Genomic DNA, 25,028 nt, shown 5'->3' on the forward strand with positions numbered 1-25,028 from the left:
TCAGCCTTTGCTCTTACGAGGACATCAACCAGCCGGGCAGAGGCACCTTCCCCATTAAGGGACCGGACATTCCAGGTGCATGCCCTCAAATCATAGTCCTTAGTTCGTTTGCAGGGGTCGTCATCAGTATAGGGAGGTCTCATCCGAGGCTTTTTTGAAGTTTTCATTGGGGGGGATTTTTAAGTGGCGGGTCCCAAACCCAACGCACAACCAGCTATCCTGGAATCCAACCAGCTATCCTGGAATCCTTACTTACTTACTTACTTACTTACTTACTTACTTACTTACTTACTTACTTACTGGCCTAATCAAGGATTACGACCCATTACCGGATTAAAGCCGACTGCAACAAGTCTCGCCAGGCATCTCTGTTTTGCTTGTGTTTTCTCCAATGTGTTACACCAAACGCTGACAGGGTGCCCTCGACTTGGTTCTTCCATCGGAGAAATGGTCTTCCCCTACGTCCTTGTCCTCTAACTTGCCACATCCGAACACCATTTTTGCTTGAGTTTCTGCATCCATACGCTCGACGTGGCCAGCTGAACACCTCCTTTACTGGAACTTCTGCAACCATACGCTCGACGTGGCCCAGCCAGCGCAAGCGCTGAATACCGATGCGCTTAACTATGTCCACATCGTCGTATAGCCCATACAGTTCGTACTTCATTCGACGGTAGTAGTTATCGCCTACACGAAGAGGTACGAAGAGTTCCAAACATGAGTGAAATCGTATCCCATAAATGAAGACTATGCTTGCTCTTTCGAATAAATCAAAAATACCATAAACCAAAAAAAATTGTTTTTGTTAATTTCCGTAAATTTTCAAAAAGCAACCACTATATGGACCGCCCTGTGTTGTTGTCGAATGCTGCGAGCAACTAGCGATTTCCTCTTTGCAAAACGATCGTGTGAAGTAGTGCAGCGAAAACAGCTGGAGCGTGTGGACGCGGGCGGTGATAAGCAGATGCGGTTTATTTACTAATTAACTGGTACAAAATGTATAAACCAGGCGAAATTCGAGTTAATATGTGGAAATCAAATTGACAGCTTCACGCAAATGTTTGGCACAACAATGGAATCGTTGGAACTCCTGCAGGCCATACTGGAGTACAGCGCCTGCATGTCCCAGTTGCTGGACGTAGTTGAGCAGCAAGAATTGGAAGACTATCTGAAATTTATTAAGTATTTTTTTGTGTAGTCCACAAAACTCGTTTATTAAAAACAAAAAACATAGATATTGCAATAAAGTGGACAATCAAATGAATTATTTAAAATATTTAAGTTCATAATAGTAAATAAAATAATTGTAACTCATACTTAAATGCGTGTATATGTGTATATGTAAATATAATTTAATTTATTGGTGAGTGCATTTAAGTGCATAGAGTACAGCGTTAAATATTGGTGACGCCTTCTCCCTTCAGTTCGTCAAGGACACACATCGCTGCGACAGATGCGCGCTCACAACTACAAAGAAATATGAGTGAGCATTTGGAGTTTTAATTTTAACAACAGTCAGTACTTGTCAGTTTCTTTTTCAGTTTTCTCGGCGCATTTTTGGAGCACATTTAGCAGCTTTTCCTTCTCAACTTGAGGATGGATGATCTCGAATATGTCCACGAGCTTTTCTTTATCGAGAGAGTTGCTTGCATTAAACTGTAAATATTAGGGAAAATAACGAATTTTTCTGACTATATACAATCACTTAAATGCCAATTAGTAGACATGAATTCTGCAAACTGCACGAACAAAATGGAAAAGATAAGATGTGAGAGATATTTTATACCCCACAATACCACATCCAGTTCAAGCTGCTTTAAGACAATTAAAATTGTACAGGGTTGGGCTGAGCGTAAGTGTTTCTTTTCTGGCCATACCGGATCGAGATGTCTACTTCTTTTTCGCGACATGACATCGCATGCGCGCAGCAAGTGTGATGCTGCCTCTGTGGAGAAGTCGCACAGTCGGCAAAAGTTATTTGGGCATATTCCGAGCCTGATTAGAGAGCTTCGCAAAGCGCAGTGACTAGTGAGATTTATAAGTTCTGTTTAAAATTATATAGGGTGCGCCATGTAAAATTTGCTTTTTGAATCGGCAATAAAAAAAAACTAATCAGTATTTTTTCAAACTTTTCTTTTTTATTTTGAAGATTGAACATTGTCATTTATGAATGAAAAATAATATCGTTCAAATGACTACCACGACTGGTTTTACAGTAGGCCATTCGATCAACCCAATTTTTAAGCACATTTTCGATTGTTTGGGCTTCAATTTCATGAATGGCAACTTCGATTTCGTGTTTTAAAGCATCGTCGCAATCGTCTGTGGATGGTTCGCATAGCATTTGTCCTTAACGGCTCCCCACAAAAAATAGTCCAACGGGCTTAAATCACAGCTCCAAGGCGGCCAATTGATATCGGAATTTCAGCTGATTATTCGGTTTTCAAAAACGGTAGCCAAAAGTTCGAGTGTAACTTTGGCAGTGTGACAAGTTGCACCGTCCTGTTGAAACCAAATGTCGTCCATGTCATCCTCTTCAATTTTTGGAAACAAAAACTCGTTGGGCATGTCACGGTAACGCTCGCCATTTACTGTAACCGCAGCTCCTCGCTCATTTTCGAAAAAAATGGCCCGATGATGCCGCCAGACCAAAAACCGCACCAAACAGTGACTCGTTGTGGATGCATTTGCTTCTCTACAGTAACGTGTGGATTTTCTGAGCCCCAAATCCGACAATTTTGCTTATTGACGTAGCCACCGATGAGAAAATCAGAAAAGAGGAAGAAGACTCACCACTTTGGAAATACGTTTTCAATATTTCCCAATTTTGTTCAAGCGCATAGCGTCCCATTTCGTAAATGTCAAACCTTTAAGTAAATTATGAACACATTTGACATGTCATTTGTGTTACCATTCTCAAAAAAATAGGTGGTTCAAAAAGCAAACGCTACATGGCCCACCCTTTACTTTCACAGTAAGGACTTTGAATGGCATAATCCCACAGTGTGGTGCCAGTTTTAGTTCTACACACTGTAATCTCCTTCTGCTCAGCACTTCTTTGATGGTGTGGTACTCCAGAAAAGGTTGAGGTACTGCTAATTGAGGCCACAACCTATTTGAATAACTCATCAACTACCTCGTACATAAATAAATAGAATAATTCAATGCCGCCGTAACCGAATGGGTTGGTGCGTGACTACCATTCGGAATTCACAAAGCGAACGTAGGTTCGAATCTCGGTGAAACACCAAACACCAAAATTAAGAAACACATTTTTCTAATAGCGGTCGCCCCTCGGCAGGCAATGGCAAGCCTCCGAGTGTATTTCTGCCATGAAAAAGCTCCTCATAAAAATATCTGCCGTTCGGAGTCGGCTTGAAACTGTAGGTCCCTCCATTTGTGGAACAACATCAAGACCCGCGCCACAAATATGAGGAGGAGCTCGGCCAAACACCCAAAAAGGGTGTACTCGCCAATTATATACCTATATATAATTCAATGCTTTCTATACTTGCACGCAAGCTCATCGCCTCCTTATCTTCGAAAATGTATCGCACTTTAATGGCCGTTTTAGGTTGGGTTAGGTTAAGTTAAATGGTTTTCCAGACAAAGCTCCCACTTGGACAGAACATCAAATCATCCAATGTGATATCATACAGAGGAAAACAGAGGGGAAAAGGGAAGCTTTGGCGTAGGAAGGATGTCAATCGAACGCTGAAATTCAACTGGCGTGTGATATCTGTACTGAATACCCGCCAGTATACGACCATTCGGTAATGCACAGGTTCGAATTTCCATGCATGAACACCAAATAGGTTAGGTTAGGTTGAAGCGGTTTTCCATTGTAGGACACACTCAGGCTCATGGCCCATTGTGATGCTGCGTGGGGAACTAGCCCCTATCCCTCCTGAAACCAATGTGTGCTATTTAAAAATTTCGCAAGGTCCTTAATTTCGACAGAGCCGAGGTCTTCTAACTCGTTGAAGAAATGTCCGCCCAAAATGGCGAGTCTACGTCTGGATAGAGCAGGACAGTGACACAGAAAGTGCGATATCGTCTCTTCCTCTTCCTCGTCTAGACAACTTCTGCAGAAGTCATGTGTTTGCACACCCATTCTCTGGGCGTGCCTACCGATTAGGCAATGCCCCGTAATGACTGAAATCAGTGTGTTAAGACTTTGCTTATCTCTTCTTAGAGGAAGTTCTGTGCGCTTAGCATTGAGAGTCGGCCACATCTGTCGGGCTATTTTGCAAGTGGCTTCGTTACGCCATCTTTCGTTCACTACTCTTATAATTTCCTCGCGGATACGTCGTCTACATGTTTGCAAGGGTATACCTATATCGTTGTCTATGTACTCATCAGTCAATTTGGTGCCAATTTTCGCTAGTTCATTCTGTAGTTCCCCTCAATGTCGCAATGGCTAGGAACCCATGCTATCATTAGGTGAAATGACTCAGCCTGACTTAACGAGATTAAGAGATGCGCGGCATTTCATGGCTACCTTGGAGGTTATCGACTGTTTTGTGAGGGTATCACAAAACCGCCAGGCTATCAGTAAAATGTAGATATCATCTCCGGGACACTACAGTAGTCGGGGAGCTGAAAACTGAAGGAGATCCCCAGATGTTCGGAATATACACCTCCGCCCACCCTGTCATCGAGCTTTGAAACATCTGTGTATACATGGATGGACTCGCCCTGTCTTACCACGTCCCGTTCCCACTCTTCCCTCGAGGGTAGGAGGGTCACGAACGTTGTAGTGGCAAGTATAGGCGGAACTGTATAGTCCACCTGTCTGGGAAGCCCCAACGTGCCATCCAGGATTTTGCCGTGGCCATAGTCTGTGTTTGACCACTTACTTAAAGTAGAAACAGTTTTTTCTAATACTGATCGCCCCTTGGCAGGCAATGACGAATCTCCCTTCGAAGTCGGCGAAAAACTGTAGGTCTCTCCATTTGTGGAAAAATGTCAAGACGTATACCACAAATAGGAGGAGGAGCTCAATCAAACCCCCAATAAAGGATGTAAACGCCAATTATAAATACACATAAAAAATGAGAGCCAAGATGTCTGAATCTCCGCCCGTCGAGAGCAGCGCAGCTGAGGCAAAGTTGCTAAGGTTATTGCAATCTCCACACAGCTCCTGCAGAAAGAACACGAAATATTTTCATAGAGGAAATTCTTACCAGCTGTTAAACCATTTGCTAAAATTCATGTCGATCAGCATCTCAACCATCGAAGAAGGTTTATGCGACTGCAAGAGCCATTTGTTGAAGAAAGAAAATTTGCACTTTGACTTACACATAAGCGATATGTATTTACCAATTTTAGAGAAGATTTTAGGTATTTTTTGTAGAAGAAGATCTTATAGAAGAAAATATCCACGCAACTTCGTTGTGCAGCTTGAAAGCTCTTCCACACAATTCCATATATAATATATTTTACGGAAAACGCCCAAAAAATAATCACCCTCTCTGAAACTTTCTTTTTGATGTCAAACTGATGACAGGCTCCCGAAATATCTCTCATAGAGTTTTAATGCACTATTGTAAAGACTGATCTCGAGATAGAGGGCGTAAGTTCACTTTTTGGAGCTTTTCTGGGGTTTTGATTTTTGTTGTATTTTATAGAAGGGTTTTACATAAGGCGTTTAAACTATATGATTATATTGAGGGAGTGCAGCAATACGAGGGATGCTTTGTATGTGTCGGGATTTGGCAACCCTGGTGTTGCAATCTGGCAACTGATGGCTGTATCGCAAAGTTTGACATATTTTGGCTTTTACGTACTCAGAACGTTTTGAAATACCAGTGCTATTTGTGTTGTTTACAGTAACTTAAAAGATTCATCTCGGTCCAAAAATGGAATTAAATCGTGAACATTTTCGTGCGATTATTTTTTACAACTTTCAACGTGGATTAACTCAGCAACATTGCATGGATGAACTTAATTCATTTTTTGGCGATGAAGCTCCATCAAGGACCAGTGTTTATCGATGGTATGGTGAATTCAATCGTGGTCGTAGTTCACTCCAAGACGAATTTCGTGAAGGTCGTCCAAAATCAGTTGTTGTTCCGAAAACCATTGATGCTGTGCGCGAACTGACGAACTGATATTGCAAGATCGTCATGTGACCTATCGTGAGATTGAGACAATCTTAGGCATTAGTGGGACCAGCATACATTCAATATTGCATAAACATTTGACTGTCAAAAAAATTTGTTCGCGTTGGATCCCACACAATTTGTCAATCGCTCAAAATTTGTCAAAGGCTCGTGTCGATTGGTCGAAGGAAATGCTCAAAAAATACGATCGCGGGGCTTCGAAACACGTCTATGACATCGTGACAGGTGATGAATCATGGATTTACGCGTATGAGCCCGAAAGTAAACAGCAGTCGATTGTATTGGTATTTCAAGATGAGCCAAATCCAACAAAAGTTATTCGCGCACGAAGCACTTCCAAGCAAATGGTCGCCTGTTTTTTCGTAAAAACTAGACATGTCGCAACCGTACCACTAGATTAACGCAGAACAGTAAATTCTGAGTGGTACACAACCATTTGTTTGCCAGTTGTCTTCCAAGAAATTAGGAAAACCAATCACCAAAGACGGATCACTCTTCACCAGGACAATGCGAGCTCTCACACATCGGCTCAAACAACTGCATTTTTGAGCACCCAAAACATCGAATTTATGGGTCATCCGCCGTATAGTCCTGACTTGGCACCGAATGACTTCTTTTTATTCCCGTACGTAAAAAACAAACTGAGAGGTCAACGTTTTTCGACACCTGAAGAAGCGGTTGCGGCATTCAGAATGCATGTTTTGGAGTTTGGAGGTACCTCATTCAGAGTGGCAAAAGTGCTTCGACAATTGGTTCAAACGCATGCAAAAGTGTATAGATCTTCATGGAGAATGTTTTGAAAAACAATAAAGTGATTTTCGATGATTAAAATTTGTTTTTGTTCTCTAATCCCGACATATAAAAGGCACCCCTCGTACAACTACATTTTTGCAAAAAAATCAACGAATAAAATTTAGCATGGAAAGTACTGCGAATCTTGTAAAAATATAAAATGACTTGATTGAGCACAAGTGTACATAATTACATATGTACTGCCATAAGTTCTGTTACAAGTTAAGTCCGTTAGGAATATATCATTATGAAATTATAATATTTTTTTAATGAAGCTAGCTTTATTTAATCATGTAAATATTTAAAAAAATTTGATTTTCGCTCAAAATGGTCACAATTTGTATATGAATAACAACAAAAATAACGCAATTTTTTTCTGCGAATTTGTAAAATTTGTCACAGAATTTATGGCAAGACTAAATATATGTCCCTCCTAAATAATTTAAGCCTACAGTACTTATTCAGTTTTCCTGTCATTTGATTCGACAATTCATTTTTTCCTGTCTTGACACGCTGAATCTGAACCTGGGAATACGCATTTCCAATGCGTCGGAATTTTAGACAAATAGAATTTGAAGTCCCAAAAAATTTCGCTTTTAGTCATTTTCGAAAATTCCTACCAGCTAAATCTGACGTGCTGAGTAGTTAGTTAATTATTTCAAGCAACATATTAAGTTGGTCATCAAACGTGATTTTTGGCAAGCGACCAGCTGAAAAATGCTCTTCAATGTTGCTCAATCAAGCAACAGAGAAAGAAAATGAAGACTAATGTATTGGGTTGGAGGGAAAGGTCAGTCGTATTTTAAATAGATGGATAAGGTGTTTTACGCTCCCTGTTTGGAAAATAGCCACATTTAACAAGTCGAGAAATTGCAGAAGAGTTTGGCATTCATCATACAACTGGTGGAGATCACATTTTTTTTTTTTGTTTTTTTTTTTGGGTTTTGAGGTTGGGTTAAAAATGCCTTCGCACCATATAGTAACGGTCACTGCTACGTGTGTGGTGATTCCACTAAAAATATCCCTCCTCTTCTCTTGGATTTTTCCCTCCCCCCCGGGACTGCTTCCGCATTACTTCGAGGTAGAGGGCCAAGACGGCGTCCTAAGAAGAACACTTACTTACTCACCCTGCGTCCAGGGTCACCTGTTTTGAGAAACCTATGCTCAATGCTCTTCAGCACAACTTTCCATTTCGCGCTTCTTTTTTCGGATAATATCCTCCACAAAATTTGCGACGGCATTCCATTTTTCTTCGTCTATCATAATTTTCTCGATAATTTCTTCAGGTGTAAATACACCAATAGCTCGTTGCAGACCTGTTCTCTCTACGTTCCACCTCTCGCATTTAAAGAAGGTGTGCTCCGCATCATCATACTCAGTATCTCCATATATGCAGTTTGCTTGGCTCACTTTTCCCATTCGCCACAAATACTTGCGAAAGGACCCATGTCCGGACAAAACCTGTGTAAGGTAATAGATAACCTCACCGTGCTTTCCTTCTACCCACTTTTTTAGGTCGGGTATTAGTCTCGCTGTCCATCTACCATATCGTTCAGAGTTCCATCTTGCCTGCCAAAGTGTGAGCGTTTGAACTCTAATATCGGAGAAGCGTGGTACTGGGATTCCTGTGTTTTTTGCCTCCCATCTCCGTTTGCGCTTTGTGCTAGAATATCTATAGGGATGGTTCCGCTGATAACTAACAACGCTGCTTCAGATACTGTTCTGTATGACGAAGCCATTCTGAGAGCACAGGTGCGTTGCACAGATTGCAGAATTTTCCGCCGGCATTTCACCTCAAGCGAATCTGCCCATATTTCGCATCCGTATAAGAGAATCGAGTTCGTCGTGTCCATTAAAAGTTTTCGGTAGTTCTGCGCTGGACCTCCAAGGTTTGCCATGAGTTTATTTAACATGCCGTTTACTTTGGCAGCTCTTGTGGCAGCATGGTTTATATGCGCCCAGTAGGTTAGCCTTGTGTCTAATAGCACTCCTAGGTACTTGACCACTCTTTTTGTTGATAAAGTGGCATCGAGTACTTGTATGTCTACTTCTAATGGGATACGTCTAGTCGTTAGAAGGATTAGCTCTGTTTTCTCTGTGGCCAGCTTTAATCCATGGTCTTCTAGCCATGTCTGAACTCGGACCATCACCTGATTTAACTTCTTTTTGGCTTCGTCAGTGTTTCGGGCGATTACTACAGCTGCAATGTCATCTGCGTATCCTACTAAATGCACATCCTCAGGCATCTCTGTTCAAAGGATTTCATCGTAGCTTATATTCCAGAGTTCAGGTCCGAGTATTGATCCTTAGGCCGCACCTGCTGTTATTTGCATTCATCATAAACATCACATTAAATCTCTCGGGCTTGTGTTAAGCAAAGTGTTTGGGTACCACATGAATTAACGGAAAAGAATTTGAGCAGACAAGTAAGAATGTGTTCATCACATCCGATTAGACACAATGTGGAGCCGTTTTTGAACAAGATAATTACTGGAGATGAAAAGTGGCTTCTTTCGGAGAATACTAAGAGAAAAAATTCTTACTGCAAAACAGGAACATCATCAGCAACAGCTCCAAAGTCAAGTACAGACACATGACTCGTGGAAAAACATGCTCTGAGTGAGCAGATTAACGATCAATATAACCAACAAAATGCTTGGACGCGAGGACAGCTGGAATGCAGTTAAAAGATATATTGAAGACGTACTCGTATTACTGAAAAAAGGTAGACCTCGGCACAGTACAGCAAAGCGAAGCCTCACAGGCAGCGACATAAGAAAACGGTCTGCAGCATGAAGCTGGTTACAATTATTGTGGACCCAGACCCATTTTATAGACGCCCTTCTGGGCCCTCCCGAAATTATGCAGAAAGTATTCCCGTAAAGGGAGTCTCCCCAGAAGAGGAGGAATGATTGTTTTAGTCTCCACATCACTCAACGCAGAATACGACGTACGTTGTAAGTGCGAAGGCATTTTGCACTTTACCTCACCCACCAAAAAACAATAAAAAAATCCGACAATAGCGCATCATAATCTGATACCACAGGTAAAGCTACCAAAAAATACGTAAGCCGTTTGGGTAGCGACGACTTATGGTTGCTTACAAGCCAAAAAAAAAACAAAAAAAGAATCTTTACGGCATGTCTTGCGCACGCTTATGTTCCACAACTGTGGCGTTTGGTGAAAGTTGTATTTGTCCAAAAGCCAGGTAAGGACAGCTACGCTTTACCAAAAAGTTTCAGACCTATAAATCTGACATCGTTTATGCTTAAGGGTCTGGAACGTATGGTGGAGAAGCACATTAGGACGAGGGTTCTAAGTCGAAACCCTCTCAACGTCAGACAACATGCTTATCAAAGAGGGAAATCTTGCGAATCGGCTCTGCACGAGTGCATTAGCATAATCGAAAAAGGGCTGGAAACAAGAGAGAACACTCTTGGCGTGTTTGTGGACATTGAAGGAGCTTTCGACAATGCTACCTTTGACTCTATGTGCTCTTCTATCAGAAGTCATGGAGTAGAAGAAATCATTGTCAGATGGATCCACTCTATGCTATCCAAAAGACTGCTTACCATGGATAGAGAAAGCGATGAAGGAGTCAGGGTTGCGGTTAAGAAGGGTTGCCCACAAGGTGGTGTACTCTCTCCCCTTCTCTAGTGCTTCGTGGTTGACTCTCTTCTTAATGATCTGCAGGACACATCCAAGCCTACGCAGACGATGTGTGCGTATTAATCTCAGGACGATCACTTGAAGCTATATGCAATAAAATGCAGGTAGCTCTAAATAAGATTGAGTATTGGTGCGAATTGCATGGTCTTTCGGTGAATCCTACAAAAAGTACCTTAGTGCTTTTCACTAGGAAACGCAATATGGAAGACCTGTTTCTACCCACATTGAAAGGGGTAACACTGCAACTGTCTTCTGAGGTTAAATATCTAGGAGTAATCCTAGATAGTAAACTTACCTAGAAGAAGCACGTCGAGCAGAAGATCTCTCGAACACTAAAAGTCTGGCAGTGTAAGAGAACCTTTGGCAAGACATAGGGTCTAAGACCGGCGATAGTACACTGGCTGTACATCACCCTGATTATGGTGGAAAGCCACAATGGTTAATTCCAGGGTAAAACTCCTAAACAGGCTACAGAGAAGTGTGTGCTTGGGTATCACAGGTGCCATGAGCCACAACATCTGGTGATGCCCTTAATGCCATTCTGAACTTGCAACCTCTAGATCTTCAAATTCGAAAGGAAGCAATGAAGACGGCGTACAGGCTCAAGTTAAACGGAGTCTGGGGAAATGAAGTAAGCACTGGCCACAGTCAGATATACCACCAGTTGTTGGAGCGGTGCACACTGTTCTTGATGCCGGTGGACAATCGGGTGCCTGTCGTTAGCTTCGGTAGGAAGTATGATGTTTTGATTCCAGACAAAGATCAATGGTTAAGTCCAGAGAACCTATTAACGGGATACCAGCACACTTTCTACACCGACGGATCCAAAACCAGGCTATTTGAGAAAAAGTGGCGGGGCAATAGTATTGGAATTTGTAGTGACAGTCAAGCTGCACTGAAAGCCCTTGCTAACCCATGCTGCTCTTCGAAGTTGGTCGGTGAATGTAAGACAAAACTGAACAGTGTTGCAAAACACAACAAAGTTAGTCTTATTTGGATGCCTGGACATTGTGGTATTGCAGGGAACGAGTTGGCTGATAAATTGGCAAATGATGGCTCTTCAAGTATGCCACTAGACCATGAACCCGTTTCTAGGTGTCAATTCCGCATCAATTCAACCATGGTTTGACAACTTCATGAGGTCTACTCACAGAGGTCGTTGGTCTGAGTTGAACTCGTGCAGAGTAGCCAAGTGCTTTGTGAAAGAACCAAACAGGAAAACCGCGACCTTCCACCTAAAACTAAGCAGGAAGGACCCGAGAGTACTGGTGGGTGTAATCACAGCGCACAACGTCAATGCGACGACTTAACTCTTTCCAAGTCAATGTCGAATCTTTACTGAACGTAAATTGATTTTCTTATAGAAATTTGCTGTTGATAGGCTTTACTATTTGGAAAGCGGCAGCTAAGCAACTTTTAGACTTCTTTAGAGAGTGTAAAGCTGCATGCTATACGCCCTATTGTCACACAAAAGACATTCTAGGTCGCATTGTACTTGCCTTTTTATATTATCTATCTAGAAAATAAGAATGTAAATTTGGTTTAAACTTACCAATCCGTTCTTTCGCATAATACAGTAACGCAAACACTTCGTATTGTGCATTAAATTATCACGGGAACCCTTTAATAGCTCTTCAAAGCCTTCTGCAATTTGTGGCAACACAACAACAAATTAAAAATAATAATCTAACTTTTAGGTCATAATATACACACCATCGGTTATTTCTACTTTGACCTTCTGAGCCGCATCCTCGTAGCAATCCTCAATAGCAGCCTCTGTCATAGCACGCAGTGGCCCATAATGGGGCGGTTGTAAGTCAGCCAATAGGATTGCTATAATTTATTTACGAAGAAGTTATTGAGTAATAGTGGCTTGTATTTTTAAACACCTACTAGGCAGTGACGTCATTGTGATAAAAATCAAAAAACAACTAAATGCTGTCATTGTTTTCCACAGATTAGCTGGAGTGTTACGAATGACAATCGGATTTCAACTGAAAGTTAAAATGCATTTTAGCAACAATATTCGGTGTTAGGAAACCAGTTTAATGGTAAAGCTGGGAAAATGTTTCGTTCTGAGATATGAGCACAATGATGGTGAGAAAAATTTAAATTGCTTTACGTGTAGGTGCATCGTGATTCTAATATAAATAATTTATAATATTTCTATATTAGGGTGGTTCTTTCACCGCTTATTGGTGATGTACCAGCCTAATACAATATATACAAACTGTTATAATAATAATTGCTATACCAATCCACGCCGTCGCCGAATGGGTTGGTGCGTGACTATCATTCGGATTTCACAGAGAGAACGTAGGTTCGAATCAGGGTGAAAACCAAAATTAAGAAAAATATTTTTCTAATAGTGGTCGCCCCTCGGCAGGCAATGGCAAACCTCCGAGTGTATTTCTGCCATGAAAAAGCTCCTCATAAAAATACCTGCCGTTCGGAGTCGACTTGAAACTGTAGGTCCCTCCATTTGTGGAACAACATCAAGACGCACACCACAAATAGGAGGAGGAGCTCGGCCAAACACCCAAAAAGGGTTTACGCGCAAATTATATATAATATAACAGGTGGCGCTAAAGTAATCCTCCTATCAGAAAATGTTATAAATTTTGCGATTGACCCCTAATGTCAGTTCTGTTTTGACATTTGTGTAGTAAACACATGCGAAATACACGTTCATAAACAATGTTACGCTACACTGCTCCAGAACGCGGAATATTGTTGACTATTTATATGACCAATAATCGGTCGGTGACTTTGGCACAACGTGAATTTCGTCGCAGATTTCCTCGCCGTCCAACGCCTACTGGTGAAACACTGCGACGTTTAGCCGCTCGCCTCGAAGAGACTGGCACAACACAAGAAGCTGCCAGGCAGACCCCGGAGTAGCCGTTCTGCAGAGAATATTGCTGCTGTAGCCGAGGATGTCATGGAAGCGCCGTCGACATCGACCAGACGACATGCCACGCAAGTGGGTATCAGTCGACGGTCTTTACAGCGAATTTTGGTACAAGATTTGAAGATGTTGCCGTACAAAGTCCAGACGGTGCATCAGCTGTTAGCTGCTGACCGCCAATCGTGTCTGACATACGCTCAAGCCATCCTTAATCACCACCAAGAGGAAGATGATTTTTCATCAAAAATAATTATGAGTGGTGACGCCCATTTCCATCTTAGCGGGTACGTAAATAAGCAAAATTACGCTTCTGGGGCACTGAAAATCCGCGTGTAACCCACGAAGAGCTATTACACCCGCTCAAAGTCACTGTATGGTGTGCTGTTTTCGCTGGAGGAGTCATCGGACCTTTTTTCTTCGAAGACGTCGCGGGCCAAACGGTTACTGTGAATGGTGAGCGCTACAGAGCAATGATCAACGAGTTCTTTTTGCCGCAACTTGATGAATTGGGATTGGAAAACATGTGGTTCCAACAGGACGGTGCAACGGCACACACTGCACGCGCCACAACCGATATGCTGAAGGATGCATTTCCCGGGCGCCTAATCTCCCGTTTTGGCGATTTGCACTGGCCAGCAAGATCGCCTGATTTGACCGCTTCAGACTACTTTTTGTGGGGCTTTTTGAAGTCGCGGGATTATGTCAATAAGCCTCAGACTCTTGCAGCTCTTAAAGACAATATCCGTCAAGCATGTGAGGACCTATCGCCGGAAATTTTGGCCAAAGTGATGGAAAATGCCATAAAAAGGGCTCAAATGGCAATCAACTGTCATATCATCATCATATTCTCGACTTGATGTAAAAAAAATTAAAAGACCAAATAAAAATAATCCACAAGAAGAATCAAAGTTTTTCTTTTTTTTTAAATTACAGCCAAAAAACATCGCAAGGCTACTTTTGCGCCACCTTGTATATATACAGATCACTTGATTTCAGACATTAATTTGTGTGGAATAAAATGGTTATTAAGGCAACCGTGTTTGATCTAGCAACACAAGGGCCACATCTAGCGCCACATCTGAAGCATACAAATTTACAAAAAACCACATTTAAATAAATCGCGCAAAGAACTCCGCCTCGATTGCATGGGACCACATGGCTTGAAGTTTCACTCGTTCCCAGTGAATGGAAAAAAATAGTATAGGGTTTTCCAATAACAGGTGTTAGGTGAGAGAGAGATGATTAACGATTTTTTATGGTTGGAATTGGATGGTATTGATCTGGACAACAAGACGGCGCTGCGTGCCACACAAGCTTACGGGAAAAGTTTCCGGAGCGTGTTATCTCACGAAGAGGTGATCACAATTGGCCACCGAGATATTGTGATTTAACACTTTGTGACTTTTTTCTTTGGGGCTACATGAATGAGAAGGTCTACGCCAACAGCCCAGAGTCGATTCAAAACCTCAAAGATGGCATTCGTGAAGCTATAGAGGACATAGAGCAGCCACTTTGCAATTCGGTTATGAAAAGGAATATTAATGAAAAGAATATTGTCCTGTCAGCGTGGTCGTGGTGGTCATTTGCCTGATGTTGTTTTCCATTATTAACGGCATATCTTCCTCTTTATAATGAAATAAGCATCCGATCATTTATATTAAAAAATAGCATTTTTCTTGGAATATCAAAATAACACCTCTTAAACAACCCCTTTATTTAGTGAGGAAAAGAAGTTCAATTTGGATAGACCAAGTGAACAATTAATATTTCCATGACTTAAGAATGGAGGTAAAATACGTGACTCGACATTACCGCCGTCAAGGTGGTGGTATAGTATTTTTTTGTTTTTTTTTTCTCGGTAGGTTCAAAATGCCTTCGCACTTACAGCGACGGTCGTCTACTGCGTTGGGTGGTGTGGCCACTAAAACTCTCTTCTTCTGGGAGACACCCTTCCCGGCACTACTTTCGGCACTACTCCGGGAAGGCCCAGAATGGCACCCATAAAAAGCACCAATTCTATTCACCCATGTCTGGGTCCACCATATTTGTAGCCGACTTCATGTTATACCTAGGCTTGAGAGTCAATGACTCAAATGCCCGTGGTTGGCATCGCTGTTATGATATGAGGAGTATTCTCGTACTATGAGGCATTTGAATTGAAAATTTTAGGCTACAAAATTAAGGGAAGCATCTGCAAAGCTCTGTTGGAATCATCTTTTTCAGAGATTCGTGAAACTTTTGCACCCTTTACTTTGATTTCCCAACAGTATCATGGAGACACTTCAAGTGTGGTCAAAACTGAGATTGCGTCCCAAAACGTTGAAACTCTAGCATAGGGTGGCTAAACATTATCGCAAATTTATGAGGATGGCTTTCTCGTAAGGTTTATGAGAATGGGCAACAATTTAAAGACAAAAATGCTATAATTCGAATAACTAAAACGGCCTGGTTGGAAATTTCATTAGGCTATCTGAAGAATTTGTACAAATCCATTCATCAGCGTATTTACGAAGTAATTTATAAACCAGGTGGCAGCACAAACTATTAATCTTAAAATAATATTGGTAGTCGAAAAATTCTTTTCGTATTTCTAATCAAACTTCAACTCATTTTTTTTATATTTATAATGAACTTTATTAAACCAAATATGTACCATTTTGGTCGACCACCTTGTGCCATTTTTCTTTTAGAGACATTATTCCATCAGCGTAAAACTTTTGTGCTTTCTCGGCGAAAAACTGTGACAAGTAATTTTCACAGGCTTCTCTTCAAGCCAACTTTACTCCATTAAGGAAGTCCTGCATTGACCGAAACAAATGGTAGTCCGATGGTGCAAGGTCAGCGCTATATGGTGGATGCTTCAAAACTTCCCAGCCAAGCTCTCCCAGTTTTTGCCGAGTCGTCAAAGATGTGTGTGGCCTAGCGTTGTCCTGATGGAAGACGACGCCCTTTCTGCTGATCAGTTCTGGCCGTTTTTTTTCTTCGATTGTTTGCTTCAATCTCATCAGTTGTTGACAGTAAAGTGTAGAATCAATCGTTCGAGCAGGCTGGAGCAACTCATAGTGGATGATTCCTTTCCAATCCCACCAAACACACAGCATAACCTTTCGAGGCGTCAATCTTGGCCTTGCGAACATTTGTTGAGCTTCACCACCCTTGCACCAAGATCTTTTTCGCACATTATTGTCGTATTTGAGCCACTTTTCATCTCCTGTTACCATTCGCTTCAGAAATGGTTCGATTTCATTTCGTTTCAGCAAAGAATCGCAGATGTTAATTCAGTCCATTAAATTTTTCACAGACAATTCACGTGGTACCCAAACATCGAGCTTCTTTTTGTAACCACCCTTTTTTAAATGGTTCAAAACCGTTTGATGTTGAATGTTTAGTGTCCTGGCGATGTCATGGCAGCTTATGTGACGGTCCTGGTCAATCTTTTCCATAATTTCATCGACTTTTTCAACGATAGGTGCATCTTTCACATCGAAATTTCCAGAACGGAAGCGAGCGAACCATTGTTGTGCTACACGAACTGATACAGCATCGTCTCCGTAAACTTCACCAATTTCATTGGTGGCTTGCGTGGCATTCTTCCCTGTTTATACAAAAATTTCAAAATATAGCGAATTTTTTCATTATTTTCACTCATTTTTGAACAGCTATAACTTTTTTTCAACTTCTCCGAATTTAATTTTTTTTTGGTTAAATGAAGCTGAAAATGTCACCTTTCTAACACCATATGATACGACATAATGTGATTGGCAGCACTGGTGTTAGATGACTCCAACGACATCTACTGACAAAATACGAAAAGACTTTTTCGACTACCCAATAAATGTAAAAGAAAAACAAAATTTCCTATACTTGTTAGTATTTTTTTCATATTTTGCTAGTGTCTCTATTTAAGTGAATCAATAAAACAAGCAAAGTATTACAGCAGAAGTTTTACTGCTGCGAAATACCGTTAGATGAAATAATATTCCGATGCATGTTTATTTTCGAAAAAAGTACAGTCTTCATTTGCGTTACCAGAAACTTTTGTGGCACCTGATCATTTTTTTATATCCTTGTTCACTCCGCTTCGGGCGCATAGAGCCTCGTCAAGACTCGTCCATCGTAGAGCTGTTGTTTTTGCGCCAACCCATGTGATGTCGGCATCTGCTAGCTCGCGCAAAATTGATCTTCTCCAAGTGATTTTTGACCGACCGCACCGTGGCCTCTGCTCCCTTGCGGGTTTCAGTCCAGTGCCATACACTCGTGATGCTATCTGGTGGTTTTCTAAGCATATGACCATCTATCGTCGTTTGCCATAGGATGAGCTCCTCATTCCTTGATCTCCACAGCGCGTCGTTGCTAATGGTGTTCGGCCAGAATATTCTGCAGATGATGCGAAGGCATTTGTTGACGAGAGATTGTAGCCTCTGTGTGATGGAGACCAGCCATTTCACTTCCGTACAACAATACGGACTTCACACATGAGCTGAATATTCGCAGTTTAGAGGGCCTGGAGATTTGCGAACTCGCCCACACTGTATGCATTCGGCCGAACGCCGCCCCTGATTTGTTTAGCCTGCAGTTGATAACTTCATCTGCTCCGCCGTCTGTCGTGATGGTGCAGTTTTCAACAAATTCCACCGGACACCCGTCAATCATTACAAGTCTTACCTTATTGTGATTGACTCTCATAGCCTTGGTATTGGCGACGTTGACTTCCAGTTCGGCAGTGGGTGCCAACGTGACTAGTCTGTCCGCCTTCGCTTGCATGCCAGTAAGCTTGTGAGAGAGGAGGCAGGTGTGATCGGCGAAGTCCAGGACCTCAAGATATTTAGGGAAACTCCATACCATGTCTTTTTTGTGCATGGTGAATTGGCTCATAACATCGTTTAGAACGATGTCAAAAAGAATGGCCTTACGCTTTGACGAAAATGAGCTCATTCCTTTCTCTGCTGCCAGCAGATGGCAGATCACTTTCAGGGCAATGGCCCTAATGATATGACTGAACCTACAGAATTTGAAATAAAATTCTTAGTTATGTAAGCTCTAGTTACGAAAAGCTCTTACAACTCAGAATTCTTTCCTCTTCTATATAACTTTTCCAATGATGCTTGTATAATACTTTTTTAATATGTTTACATATCACTTGCAACATTAAAACAGAGAGTACAGAGGAACAGCCGAACTTATAAAATAATCAATTAAAAATAATTCAAAAGCCAAAGTCGTCTTCACGCATTTCCAATTAAGTTTCCCAGCTAATTGATTCGTTTCAAACACGTCCCAGCTTAAAACCATTCTCCTCAGCTTTGCCGTGTATGCACATGCGATATTCCTCGGCTGCCTCACAACTGAAATAGATATTCAGAAATATAAGTATGGCATTTTCAGTGAAGTATGAATTGCTACTTACTGGTCCTCATCCACTTCAATATCCCCACAGGCTTCCACCACTTCCTTGCCCAAGTTCTGTTGTTCCTCATCGTCGCCATGTATCTTTTCCAAGATATCTAAAGCCTTTTCCTTGTCCATTTTGCCTTCGTCATTCAACTTAAATAAAATAAGAACACAATAATATAAAATTGTATACAGTTCGAGAAATACGATTGTAATACAAGTAGATTCAACAGACCAAACCGAAACGTTTCATGACACATGCGTGCAGACATTTGGCCTCCGAACTGCCAGCCGGTTCATGATTGAACATACTGTCAACATCAGCTGCAAAAATGGAGAGCATTGAGTGTTTATTTTTTGTGATTGTACTAAAATTTTTTTGGTTACCATCTGTAGCGCCAACCTCATCTTTACATTCGTTGGCTACAGCTCTGGCCTTCTCGGAATCATGACACTGGTTTCCAAAAACGGAAAACGAAAAGAAATTTAATGGAATTTTAGTTAGTTTGCTTTCCTTTAGATTACAATATTTTTATTAAATACAGTTTTTTTTTGTAATCAAAGTAACTGTGCATCATTTTCTTTAAAGAATATGAATAATTTCGAACAAATCTCGCGCATTCGTCTTTGTATCTGGGCTTAACGCTAATTTGTCATTTCCTGCTGCTGGGTTTCAGAAAGTGGCTGCCGACTTTTCGGTTTCTAAGTATAGGGCAGCAGTAGAGCCAACTTCACTAGTGGCCTTGTCACCTAATCCTACACTGTTCGAATGCCCACTACGCGCACTGTGCTGGCGAATAGTGGGTACAATTTTAGCACTCGCCTTGGCACGGGCTGTTTCCAACTGCATGCTCGCTTTTTTTTATTTTTTCACTTGTTACTTCTCTGCATTTGCGAGAGATATTACAGTTTCCATCTTCTACAAAAGGTTTAGTGCATGGCCTTTAACTTACGCCACCGATTTACAATAAAAGCAGAGTTTTCACTAAACTCTATTTCTGAAGAAGCTAAGATTTGCGCGTTAATTAGAAGGTGGCCTCTACTTAAAGATCTGATGACTCGTTTTAGGATGGCTCCTTGCGTTTAAAGATCCCAGTTTTAATCAGTTCTCAATTCGACATAGGAGTATACTGAACTCCTCAAAAGTATTCCTATGGATAGTCAGAAGGATATCTTCTTGAAGTAGCTTTCGACACCACGGTCCGCCGAAATGCGGAGCTACAGCGGATATGAAATGATATGTAAGCAATTGGAAGGTTTCTGTAGAAAGGGTTGAATGCTGACAAGGCTCCAAAAAAGTTAGTGCATTTTTTTAACATAAGCAGCTGGAAAATGTTGCTAGAAAGGATGCAGTACTTCGATCAATAGTGATCTCTAAGTGGATTGAGTCCCCTAAGTTACAAAGTTCACTAAATTAATAAAAGCTACTTAACTGCAGCAAGTTGGTATGCACTAAATTATCTCTCGAGCCCTAAATCGCTAATAAATAAACTCGTAAATAAGCTCACCCCGAAGCTCAGTTAATTCAATCGCTCTATACCGTCTGCCAAAGCTAATGAAACTTTAGTAATTGCTCTTCGGATTTTCTAAAACGGTTTGGCGGATTCTGTTCTTATTTTCCTAGAGGGCAAAGGTTTTTTCGCAAATTTCCAAATCTTTAGGGGATGTTCGCTTCCACGTGCTACAAATGGAAGGGTCTACTGTTGAATCGTCTTCGAACGACATATATCTGTGATGAGAAGCAGAACTACACTAGGAGGCTTATTGTTGTTGTTATAGTAGCATGAACATTCCTCATACATACATATACGGAGTGACAGTCTCTATATATACAAGTATAAATAATTGTCGCTTACACCCTTTTTGGCTGTTTGGCCGAGTTCCTCCTAATATTTGTGTCGTGCGTCTTGATGTTATTACGCAAATGGAGGCGTTTCAAGCCGACTCCAAACGGCAGATATTTTTATAAGGAGCTTTTTCATAGCAGAAATACACTTGAAAGATTGTCATTGCCTACCGGGGGCGACCTATGTATATTAAAAAAAACTGTTTCTATCATTTTGCTGTTTCATGCAATGGTGGTCACACACAAACCCACTTATTAATACATATATTACAATCGTACTCGCATATACCTATACAAGCATTTACAGAAAAGGAGTTCCAGCTACGATAATCGGCCTCATCAGAGCCATTTACGAAAACTCCGAACTGGCAAGCCTGCTCCCTGTCGCCCCTTCTCTTCGCCATCGTCCTAAACAACGTTATGAGCCAATTGACCTTGCACAAAAAATACATCGTATGTAGTTTCACGAGATATCTTGAAGACCTGGGCTTCGCCGATCACATCTGCCTCCACTCTCACAAACTCACTGGCATGCAAGCGAAGGCGGACAGACTAGTCTCGCTGCCACGCACTGTCAGGCTGGAGGTCTACATTGCCAAGCCAAAGGCTATGAGAGTCAACCACAATAAAGCAAGACCTATAATGGTTGACGAGTATCCGGTGGAATTTGTCGAAAGCTGCACCATAACGCCAGACGGCAGAGCAGATGAGGTTGCAACTGGAGGCAAAACAAAGCAAGGGCGGCATTTGGAGCGAATGCATACAGTATGGGTGAGTTCGCAAATCTCCAGACGTATGGTCCGTATTGTTGTACGGAAGCTAAACATGGCTTGTTTCTAACACCATCGCACAGAGGCTACAATCTTTCGCCAACAAATGCCTCCGCATCATCTGTAGAATATGGCCGAACACCATTGGCAAAGACGCGCTGTGGAGATCAAGGAATGAGGAGCCCATCCTATGACATATCAAATGCAGACAGTGACGGTGGATGGTCACACTCTTCGAAAGCCACCAGATAGCATCACGTGAACGATGAAACAGTTTTGTCGCGGCCATATGTTCCCGAGCGGAGTGCACAAGGATATAAAAAAAAATATATATATATACACATATATTGCATTTTTTTTTTCATTTTAAACAAGTTTTTTACCACTATCCCTTAGTCTATTCACTCAACTACCGAACTAAAATTAGTAAAAGCCGGCACAAAAAATATATTTCACTTCCAGTATCTTTAAATCTCGACTTCTCGAAGCTCTCATATCCTGATTACCTCCGCGTATGATATGAATGCCGCACACAAAATCAGGAAAATATTAAGGAATCTCATATTTTTAAGAATTTGTGTAATTTTCTTAATTACTCGTAAACTAACTTAGGCCACCGCACTTCGGATATTAACTTCTTCAGACAAGTTGCAGTCCTTTTATATACTGAAATCATGTGACGATCGCCGAAAGCAATTGTTATGAACTAAAAATCTTCACAAGATAAAGATTGCGTGTAAACTCAAATTAATAAAAAATGCATATACATATTTATTTAATTATATATATTACATACATACATACATATAAATGTGCATACGGGCATACATTTTTGAACAATTAAAGTGGCATTACGTTGCCAATTGATTGATCTAATCATTCGATTAATGAGTCTGAAACAAAAAAATTCTTAAAGATTTTCACGTAAGTATTAACTATCATAATTTGTGCTACTACTGAGTCTCTGGTGGCCATGTTATTCGAAGCGTATTCGAAACACAATAGAAAATGAAGTATTTAGAATTCTCCGGACTATAGATAATTGATGATACAACTGATTGAGTTTAGCTCTAACTTTTTAATTATCGATTGGTACTAAGGAAAAAATGCAAAAACTATTCTTTATCCTTTCAGTGAATACAAGTTTTAGCATATCGGTTATAGTTTTTCAAGAAAAAGATTTGTTTGGTATAGTATTACGAGTATTGCTTTATTTGCCCAATAGACATTTAATACAGTCTAATAGAATGTGTTTATGTTTACTTTATAACCCTTTCCGACCTATGGCAAATCTAGCCAACCAATTGGTATGCATTTTTGGTCCCTATCATTTTGGTCAGTGTAGAAAATAGCTAAAAAGTTTATTTCGCCGAATCTTCTGTGTATCCTTTATTTCCAGGATACGCACAATTGTTGCGTTTCTGCCTAAATACAAATAAAAATCTATAAATAAACACAAATGCAAGTTGCAAGAAATGTTAATTTATTTTATTTTTATTAGGCACTTTTATTATTTTTCTGTATGATATTTCGCAAAACAATTTTGTCTTTTATTTAAACACAAATAAACTTTTCATTTGGTACAAAATAAACGTGTGCGGGATTTACAACCAACACCCCTGCAACATCTTGCTGATGACAAATCAGGCTCCTCTGGTATATGATTGTACCTATCAAGCCTCTTATCAATGCATGGCTGTTCAGATGGTCGATATTTTTAGATACACTTGGAGTTTCTTCTTCTTCTTCGGTATCGGAGATATACTCTTCACGTGGCCTTTTCGCAACAGCTATCAGTTGCTCAGCTAATGCTAATATAAACTTAGTAAGTCATGTGAATCCGCTCGAGATTTCGAATGTATTTTGCAAGGTTCTCTGTACTGTAGCCAAGAGTTGCAGCGTTTTACATTGAAAACGGGCCCGCAACCATAAGCTGATGATGCCAAGATTACCGCTTTGGAATCCTTCCACTGGACCACGACAATATTATCCTCGCTATGACAAAATTCTTCCATATCACCCCTTTTCATTTGCCTTTCATTGGTAAGGTGGATGTTTTTTAATCTGTTCCTTATTATAGTCCCTGTAGCATAAATACCACGGTTTAATAAAGCCTGAAGAAGTGGTATTGTCGTAAAGTATCGGTCAAAAAACACCTTTGAACCAAACGTAAAACGAAGGCTGGACCTACGCCTAAGTTCGTATTGGAAAGTGGTGTGGTCTTTCCTTGGTAGATTTCAAAATCGAGTACCAGCTCTTCAGATGTCGTTAATACTTCGTTCTTTAATCCCACTCCTCTAGGTTTGTTAGGAAGGCTTTGTCTCAAGGGGCAACGACCAGTAAATGGGATCATTTGCTCATCTATGGAATAATTGGCTTGGAACTCTTGGCTTTCTAGGAATGCTCCGACATGCCGATCTTACAGCTTCAATTAATGGATTAATTCTCCAAAAAACATTTGATTGTTTCCCTGCTTCTGTGACTTCATTTTCGTCCATAACATGGAGGCACATTCGCAAAAGATAAAAGCGATCACGGGACATTGTATCAGCAACAATTGGAAGCCTCGTTTTAGTCCCCCAGTACATGCGCAATCTTGGATAACGTATGCAGCCCATCGCAATATTTATGCCAAAGAAATTCTTTATTTCACCAATTGTAGTCCCCAGTGCACTATGGGCTGGCATCAAGAAAGGTGGCCAAAAGTCGGTTTTGGAACTGGGACCAATGGAGTATATTTTTGATATCTATACACTTTAGAGCAGCTATGAGCAAAATTTCAGAGAATTTCGTTTAGTAGTTTTGCCATTAAAGGGCGATAACCATTCATACTTCGGCTTTTTTTGCACTTGGTCATATAGTTAAAAACAGTGCGAAATTCGAATATCGCTCAAAATATTTTTGGTAAATTTTACGTTTTTGTATTCAGTTAGAATATTCCAACACAGATTATACTGAAAAAGCTTTGAAATAAAGGAACTTGACGAAAAAAAATTAATTTTATTCTTAAAATGTTGTTTTTTACCAAAAAGTTTTAGCCGTCGAATGCTGGCAACTTTTGGCACTCCATGATATTAACAAAATTTCAATATGAAAATATTCTTTGAAGTATCTATTATTACCTATTAATGCGCAAATGTGCGCTTTTTAGTATTTTCAGAGATAACGGTAAAAACGTATGTGCGCTCTGAACAGCTTTTGTACTGTGTCTATGTTCAAATGCCCATAACGTTTTACTGAATTGACAGATTTGAGTCATTTTTGATATATTAAAAATATTTTTAAAAAATCGTTACACAGCCAATAGAAATGTTTTTTTTGTTTACATTACAAAAGTAACAAAGTAGCCATGATAAATTAAAAAAATCGTTGGGAGAACGTAATTCTGATTGGGGGAAGGTTTTTTTAAATGTCTAGAATTTTGCTTCTAACAACATAGTAGGCATTAAATCAAAAATAAATTTCAGAAAATTCGAAACTTAGTTGGTCGGCTCATTGTTAAATGCAATTTAATCAAAGCTGTTTCA

General features: G+C 40.6%; 2 protein-coding genes across 2 annotated transcripts; both read right to left on the minus strand.

The window, feature by feature from the left end:
- Positions 1–918: 918 nt before the first annotated feature.
- Positions 919–12,590, minus strand: LOC129237830 (general odorant-binding protein 19d-like). The gene is made up of 5 exons (XM_054872781.1): positions 12,480–12,590; positions 12,300–12,419; positions 12,139–12,230; positions 1,523–1,656; positions 919–1,467 (listed from the first exon to the last, which is right to left on the minus strand). Exons 1-5 carry the CDS (start codon positions 12,529–12,531, stop codon positions 1,395–1,397), a joined length of 471 nt encoding a protein of 156 aa, XP_054728756.1. The 5' UTR covers positions 12,532–12,590; the 3' UTR covers positions 919–1,394.
- Positions 12,591–18,593: 6,003 nt separating this feature from the next.
- Positions 18,594–22,127, minus strand: LOC129238479 (general odorant-binding protein 19d-like). Its single transcript, XM_054873508.1, has 5 exons — positions 22,008–22,127; positions 19,273–19,339; positions 19,121–19,209; positions 18,902–19,038; positions 18,594–18,839 (listed from the first exon to the last, which is right to left on the minus strand). Exons 1-5 carry the CDS (start codon positions 22,062–22,064, stop codon positions 18,761–18,763), a joined length of 429 nt encoding a protein of 142 aa, XP_054729483.1. The 5' UTR covers positions 22,065–22,127; the 3' UTR covers positions 18,594–18,760.
- Positions 22,128–25,028: the final 2,901 nt, after the last annotated feature.

This window comes from Anastrepha obliqua, chromosome 2, assembly GCF_027943255.1.
Source record: "Anastrepha obliqua isolate idAnaObli1 chromosome 2, idAnaObli1_1.0, whole genome shotgun sequence".
Classification (NCBI taxonomy): domain Eukaryota; kingdom Metazoa; phylum Arthropoda; class Insecta; order Diptera; family Tephritidae; genus Anastrepha; species Anastrepha obliqua.

What these genes read in the sequence shown, in the direction of transcription:
- LOC129237830 (XM_054872781.1), bottom strand. Translation starts at nt 12,531, where the DNA reads ATGACAGCATTTAGTTGTTTTTTGATTTTTATCACAATGACGTCACTG. An exon ending in TTATGCGAAAGAACGGATTG is followed by an intron (nt 1,657 to 12,138) that starts GTAAGTTTAAAC and finishes TAATATTTACAG; the next exon opens with TTTAATGCAAGCAACTCTCT. An exon ending in ACTGAAAAAGAAACTGACAA is followed by an intron (nt 1,468 to 1,522) that starts GTACTGACTGTT and finishes ATTTCTTTGTAG; the next exon opens with TTGTGAGCGCGCATCTGTCG.
- LOC129238479 (XM_054873508.1), bottom strand. Translation starts at nt 22,064, where the DNA reads ATGAGATTCCTTAATATTTTCCTGATTTTGTGTGCGGCATTCATATCA. An exon ending in TGAGGTTGGCGCTACAGATG is followed by an intron (nt 19,210 to 19,272) that starts GTAACCAAAAAA and finishes CCATTTTTGCAG; the next exon opens with CTGATGTTGACAGTATGTTC. An exon ending in ATTGAAGTGGATGAGGACCA is followed by an intron (nt 18,840 to 18,901) that starts GTAAGTAGCAAT and finishes TATCTATTTCAG; the next exon opens with TTGTGAGGCAGCCGAGGAAT.